We start from the raw sequence: 7,961 nt of genomic DNA on the forward strand, positions 1-7,961 counted from the left end.
TATGAACAAGATAGTCAAATGGCTTTGTCATGTTTTCATTATGACAGTTTACTCTGTAAATGTTTTCCAATGCAAAAAAGTCAGATCTTGGTGAAAATGCTCAAGACAGCACTATATACTATTTGCACAGCCATTTGAAAAATACAGTAAAGTTACACATTACTGTATTTAGTGAGGTAACTGAGTACAAGACACTGAATATGTATGTTTCACATTTTTACTGCATATGCTCTTTGCAATTCTAATTTGTTCACAGCATTGTGCAAAAGAAAAAATACACCCTTATTTACAACAAACATAAACTCCCTTTGGGTAGAGCTGTGCACAACTGGAAAAAATATTGCAGTACATATTGGAACTGAACATTGGTTGCAACTAATGCTTCACACACACCTTCTCATCAGTGAAAGCTGAGATTCACCTTAGAGAAATTGTTCAATTTAGGAGACATTTTCAGAAAAAAAAAAGATTAACTTTTTTTTTTTTTATTTGCTTGACAGATTTTGACAACTAGTTCAACATTTTTGTGTGTAATTACTCAAGCAATGAAATGAGGACTATTAGTTTTATATGGAATGACTATTCAGCATTCACAAGTATAGTTAATTTTGACTGACATGACATAAGCAAATGATAATGTTATAAAACAGCAGAGAGTTGTATGAAAGCAACTGATGCATGTCCAAAAGCATTTGCAATTTGTTGCAAGGAATGAGAAACTGCTACTATGATGTGCACAAATGACTAAATGTTGTGGAGGTTGAACTAACTGTTGTGCAAATGTAAATAGTGATGTGAGAAATGCACCAAAGCGACTGAGAAAAACTGTATTGGTTGATCGTCTTGATGGTTCACAGGTGTTTCTTGTTAGTCATTTGTCTTGGTGTATAAATAGCCCTCATGTTTCCATTGTATCTTGTCTAGTTTTGTTTGTGTAACTGCTGTTGGTGAGTCTCATGTCACCAAGTCAAATAAAAAAATGTTGTTGTGTCCATGCCGGTACTGTTGTCGGAGTGCCGTGTCTGGTGTCCAGTGTCCGTGCCGGTGCCGGTTTCATGCCAGTGTCGTGCTGGTGTCCATGCCGGTGTCCGTACCGGTGTCTGTGACGGTGTCCGTGACGTGTACGTGCCAGTGTCAGTGTTGGTGTCTGTGCCAGTTTACGTGCCCATGCCAGTGTCCATGCCGGTGTCCGTACCGGTGCCTGTGTCAGTGCCATGCCCGTGTACGTGCCGGTGTCTGTACCGGTGTCCATGTCGGTGTCCGTGCCAGTGTTGGTGTCCGTGCCGGTGCCAGTGTCCGTGCCGGTGTCCGTGATGGTGCCGGTGTCCGTGATGGTGCCAGTGTCCGTGCCGTTTTCCATGACGGTGATGGTGCCGGTGTCCATGATGGTGATGGTGCCGGTGTCCATGCCAGTGTTGGTGTCCGTGCCGGTGTCCGTGATGGTGATGGTGCCAGTGTCCGTGCCGGTGTCCATGACGGTGCCGGTGCCAGTGTCCGTGCCGGTGTCCATGACGGTGATGGTGCCGGTGTCCTTGCCGGTGGCCGTGACGGTGCCGGTGTCCGTGATGGTGCCGGTGCTGGTGTCCGTGTTGGTGTCCGAGCCCGTTTTATATTGTGTTACCTTGTAAGGCTTTGTTTTTAAAATAGGGACATTAGTTTGTCTGTAATGCTCAGTCACTTGCAAAAAAGTAAAACCAACATGAAAAAGAATCGTAATAAAATCGTGAATCGTGATTTTCCTTAAAAAAAAAAGAAGTGATATCATATTTTGCCATATCGCCAACCCATATAGGCCTACATATATTTCCCCACATGCCATGTGCGGAGCTCCGTAGATTGTGCTACATACTTCAGTATTCATATTCATAGTATTCATTTATTGTAATCTGTATATTCTATTCAACACCATCCAAGACTGGTATGCATTTTATGTATTTCTGCAAACTTGACTACCTTGACTATGGGGTATTTAGTTTGAAATCTCCTCAGTGAGTACAGTAAGGAAACAGCAGGTCTTTGTTAGCTCTGAGGTATGTCTGCCGTGCCAGCTGTCCTCCCACATTCCTGAGAGCTTGTCCATGTAAGGCAGAAGCAGCGAGTGGCACACACACTGACTGAAGGGCAGCTTTCTCAAGCAGACCTTCGGACATAGTATGAAACATGCATTTATGAGTGAGAGGCTACTAAATGAACCAAGCCACATGGTTTGATCATCATAAAAACATTACAACAACAGTATGAACTGTGTTCTCGCTGTCACCATTTATTATCATAGCTCATTGGGGGTGTAGCAACTAAATGAGAAACTATTTCCATTTGTCAATCCCTAAAGGGAACTTTTCGTTCTCAATCCACCTGCTGGGTCTTGTGTAGTCAAGAATATTTAAAAGAATAGAGCACAGAAAAATTGTGTCATCATTTACTCACCCTTATGTCCATACAAAGAAAGTTAACAGGGTCGAAAACAATGGACACCATTAACTTTAGCAAAAAACACAGAGACATTTTTCAAAATTTTAAACATGAAGATGAGTACATTATGACATTTTTAGGTGAACTATACTTTTTAACAGAGGAACTCCTCTGCCACTCACATTTAAGCCTTTGCTTCCCATAATTCAGCTTCTGTACATTTTCTCACTGCTTTGTGGTCAACACACTGCCAGAAAGATCAAATGTAAAATCAGCACCACATTCATTGCTCAGAAATTGCATTTGGTGTATCTAGACTTATCTGTGTTTAGTTGCTCTGCCTGTTGGGAAAAGTTTTCCCTTGAATTTGAATTTAATTCCTTTCTCAGGCATTTTCCCATCAGTTCCTGTAGTTTACAGTAAGACTTTTTTTGGAGTTTGACTCAAGGTGGGTGTGTTTCCGTATGTTGATGTGTGAGGCCAGGTCCGTGTGTGTGTGTGTGTGTGTGTGTGTGTGTGTGTGTGTGTGTGTGTGTGTGTGTGTGTGTGTGTGTGTGTGTGTGTGTGTGTGTGTGTGTGTGTGTGTGTGTGTGTGTATTTTGGTGGCAGAAGGATGAGAGATGGTACGGTGCCAGACAGACGCAGCTGTCTTGTGTTGAAGGCACAGATCTCTGATGGATAAATGCTGTAAACAAGAGTTTTCCCAGGCTACTCAAGTCCATTCACGTGACTACACTTTCTTAATTCTCTTTTTGTGTCAGCTTACATTTGATTTCTGACATTAAATGCTAGAAATCTATCGAGACAAATTACACACGGAGTGTACATGTGTATCACAGCACCTGTCTGAAGCAGTCCCAGCTTTCTTAACTGCAGACCCCAATATCATCTCACATGGTTTGTTTGGGACACTGGCAGGAATTTTTAGCAGCTGTTGGGTGTTGTAAAAGATTGCTCTCTGTCTCTCTTTTTCTCTCTAATTAAAACTACACAGTTACATTTGAGATTTGATTTAACCCAAGATTTAACCGTGGCTACAAAAACCGCAAGTGTTTAGGGCTGATCAATAGAGCTAAAGGCGTATTGTATTGATATTTTTTTAGCCTTTTGCCAATATTTTTATAGTTTCCAGGGTTTTTTTCACTCAGAGAAATCATCTTTTTGACCAAACAGAAAGATTCTAAATATTCAATGTAGAAAATAAAATCTAATTACATTTATATAGTATTTTTATTAAGAATCGTTTTCATTTATATCCCCCAAACAGTGGTATTGCTCTTATTTATCTTTATTTACTAAATCATTTTAACACACACAGAAACAATGAATCATTATTTTTAATTGATTCATTACAAAACTTTCATTTGGTTCACGTAAAAGCATCAATGTTACCTACTTACTTGTTACTGAAGTGTACTTGTGAAAATACCAGTGAAAAAGTACTAATGGCAGTCTTTGAGAAACTAAATAGCCAAATAAAAAACCACAATATTCCTGATTTGGCTTAATTTGATATAGCCAAAAAATGTCCTATCATGCTAAAGAGCCTTGTTTTTCCCTTGCACCACAGACTAAAGGGACTTTTTGTGGAAACTTGGCATGTGCTGAGCTTTAATGGAAAATTGCCTAAGCTCTGGTTGGCCAAACTGGCAAGAGAACAAAAATTTGATGTTTAATTTTTTCTTGTACTCTAAAGGTTCTACTTGAACATTTCAAAAATACAATCATGTTCTGCTCATCATGTCTATTTTGTTTCTCTCTGTTCCATTAAAAGTCCTGTCAACGACCAGCGCACAGGATCCTGATCTTGCTCACGGCTGTTCCCATGGAAGCTGTTATCCTGCAACCGGTGACCTCTTGGTGGGTCGGGAAACGAACTTGAAAGCATCGTCCACCTGTGGCCTGCGGAGGAGAGAACCCTACTGCATTGTCAGCCATCTGCAGGTAACCAGTCGTCATAGACAATACACACACATACCATTTTGAGCTTTTTTTGAAGATGCTGATGCTGCAGTGCATGCTGATCTTTTCCATTTTCGACTCTTGACCTTATGTAGGAAGAGAAGAAGTGTTTCCACTGTGATTCACGGCGACCTTATGAACCTTCTGTCAACCCCATGAGTCACCGCATCGAGAATGTCATCACCACCTTCAAAGCACACCGCAAGAAGTCCTGGTGGCAGTCTGAGAATGGTGAGAGAATGACCTTTGTATCAGACGAGCTGAACTTTCTTGAGTTTTTAATGCTTTATGAGTTTTAACCGCTGCACCGTGGCTTCAACCTCAGCCAACTGTTAATTAAGACATGTAGAAAACCATGTGTGCTAATCTACAGCTTCAGCCATGTTTTGATGGAAATCCACACATCCGTTTGGTTTCATTTGTCAAATGTAGAGTAATATGTTGCCAGGAAATTTGATTGCCTCCCTGAGCCCTCCAAACCCAGCTGCTTGGCAGGGACTGGAATCGCTTCACATGTATTATTAGAAGGTTGATGTTTGGTGTGTCTATTAATAACTCAGCGGCTGAGGGAGAGAGATGCATGTACTCAGAATGAAGCGCAGTGCTGGGGCAAATCAGCCTAAAACAGTTAATAGAATAAGTCATTAAGACTTTGTTTTTTGAAAGAAATTAATACTTTTATTTAGCAAGGAAGCATTTAATTGGTCAAAATGGACAGTAAAGAATAAGAGCAAAAGAATTAAGCAGCACAACTGTTTTCAACATTGATAATAATTAGAAATGTTTCTTGAGCAGCAAATCATCATATTAGAATGACTGGAGACTGGAGTAATGATGCTGAAAATTCTGCTTCACAGGAATACATTACATTTAAAAATATATTAAAATAGAAAACAGTTTTTTTTTATTGTAATAATATTTCCCAATATTACAGTTTTACTGTATTTTTGTTCAAATAAATGCAGCCTTGGCAACCATTAGAGACTTCTTTCAAGTACATTGCATCTTACCGACCCCATTTAAATGGTAATGTAAATTTTTGTAAATAAAAAATATATAAATGATAATATAAATATTTTTATATTATATAACTAGAAATTACATATGCTAATTATCAAATTAATAACCACATGTATCTGTATGCTGACAAAAGCCCCCAAATGAGGATAATTCAAAGACATTACATAGTCATTGAATACACATACAAAAAGTGGTTCCAATAAAACTGTTCTCATTTACATATTTTCTGTCATGCAATGGAAAGAGTATGATATAACTGACTACATGTTAACCAGCAGTTCAAAAAGTCGCTAGAATTGTCACTAGTCACATTTTTGTAAGAAAAAAGTCGCTAGAGGGGTCTGAAAAGTTGCTAATCTAGCGACAAAGTCACTAAATTGGCAACACAGGCCATTAACTACTTAAATTGACAGCCTTAACTTTTTGTAGTACAATAATAATGGATGCTCAGAATGGAAGTATGTACAGTACAAGAGTGCAGATACAGAGGAAGTTTGTTAGTTGATTTGGCTGTATTTCAAAGCTCAGATGTCCAAGCTCACCCTGACATACACTCACTCCCTAAGCCCTGCAGTATTACAGATAATTACAGACAGCCTGTTGCTGGCATACCCACAGAGAGAGGCAGAGAGCATTAAAGAGGAAACCACAACTCTAATAGAGCAGAACATGGAAGAGAAGGATGGAAAAGAGCAAGAAAAAGTTGCAGGATGATACCTGAACCTAATGCACCCAAAGCATTTATTGTTTACTCTGTTAAGTGCACTTGTGGGCTGCAGTGTTGGGTGTTGGGGAGTTACTAACTAAAAGTAGTGACGCCACTAACTTAACTACATGTTCGCATGATAGTAGTTGATCTCTTTAAAAAAAATTATGTTGATTGTCTAGTAACAAGTTACTTTTTTTAACAGGTAGCAGTGCAATGCGTTAAATGCTAAATGGTTGTTTTTAATGTAACATTGTATTGTGTACTCAATAGCTATTTAGCTATAAATATATTACTCAATATAAAGTAATATATTTAGATATTAACATAGTGCTATTTGTAGTTAGCTTCTTTTTGGCACAGAGAAGCTTTCCAAACACTGATGGCTGATGGGCTGAAATTATATTTAGATCTTATATGTCATTTTATCCCAAACAATACCTCTTTACATCTTAACAAAGTTCCTTTAATAGTTTAAGTGCATGAGGGAGGTCCCTGTGTGTCAGATGTGTATCTTCTCTGTGCTCAGCGAAATGAGCGAATTAAGTATGGGCATTTTCAGGAAATGGTCACTATTTTTGCTCATGGTTACTATGGCTTCAGTGACTTTTCTGTTACAATGCTGCATAATGAACAGTAGATCAGTTGTTCAGCACTTGTGTGTCTCACAAGTGGCTCCTGTCGTGGCCCCTTTATTGCTTTAATGTTCACAATTATGACAAAAATATGGGGGTATATGGCAAGACCGTTTTAAACTTTTATTCATTTCCAGGATATGAATTGTTGATATCAACAATTACATTTTTGATATCAACAATTTACTTGTTGATATCTGTAATTGTATTTTAACTAGTGAAATGTCACCATAGGCTGCCATTCAAAATCAATTGTTGATATCAAGAACTGATTTCTTACTAGTAGAAATATAATTTTTTATATCAATAATTTCAATTGTCACTAGTTGAAAATGTCTTTTCTTGATATCAACAAATGAATTGCTACTAGTAAAATTTTTCATTTTTGATATCTGAAAATGTAGTTCTGATATCAATATTATTTCAGATATCTAAAATGGCTTTCTTACTAACAATCACATTCATGATATCAGAAATGAACATTGTCACTAGTGAAAATTGAATTATTGATATAAAAAAATGTACATTGTTACTAGTAGCAATTCAGTTGTTGATATCAAGAATAGACATTTCAGCTAGTGACAATTGATTTATTGATATCAAAAATAAAGGTTTTTACTTGTAAGAATTGTATTTCTGATATGTGAAATTGGAATTTCAACAAGTAAGAAATCAATTATTGATATCAACAATGGATTTTGAATGGCAGCCTATGGTGACATTTCACTAGTGAAAATACAATTACAGATATCAAGAATTATAGTTTTTACTAGTTGAAATTAAATTGTTGATATCAAGAATTAGCATTTTAACTAGAGAAAATGTAATTGTGGATATCAAGAATTAGCATTGTTACTAGTGGAAATGTAATTTCTGATATAAAAAATTGCCATTGTTATAGTAGAAATCTAATTCCTGATATCAATAACTATCATTTTAACTAGTAAAAATGTAATTGTTGATATCAAGAATTAGTATCCTGGAAATGAATAAAAGTTAAAATGGCTTGCCATATTATGGGTAAATCTGGTGCTACACATGAGAGTAGTCTTTTTCATGGCTCTTTGCTTGTGCTCTGAATTGAGGCTTAACGACTTCCTCCTCCAGCCGAAACACTGAACATGAATTGAAAAAACAGCATGTCATTCAATCAATTTCCCTTTGTGCTCCACTTGACCTCCGCTCCCTCATTTTCTGCTGTGGTACAACCTGTCTCTCTCTTTTCC

At 37.6% G+C, this 7,961-nt stretch overlaps 1 protein-coding gene across 2 annotated transcripts in view; it reads left to right on the plus strand.

The window, feature by feature from the left end:
* lamb2 (laminin, beta 2 (laminin S)) overlaps positions 1-7,961 on the plus strand; it is a 41,968-nt gene that overhangs the window by 10,751 nt on the left and 23,256 nt on the right. For both annotated transcript variants that reach the window (XM_082145409.1, XM_082145410.1), the window contains exons 3-4: positions 4,187-4,356; positions 4,470-4,605. In XM_082145409.1, the coding sequence (XP_082001535.1) occupies positions 4,187-4,356; positions 4,470-4,605 (306 nt within the window). The remainder of the gene's footprint in view (positions 1-4,186; positions 4,357-4,469; positions 4,606-7,961) is intronic.

Source organism: Leuciscus leuciscus (genome assembly GCF_965113295.1).
Source record: "Leuciscus leuciscus genome assembly, chromosome: 18".
In the NCBI taxonomy this organism is placed as follows: Eukaryota; Metazoa; Chordata; class Actinopteri; order Cypriniformes; family Leuciscidae; genus Leuciscus; species Leuciscus leuciscus.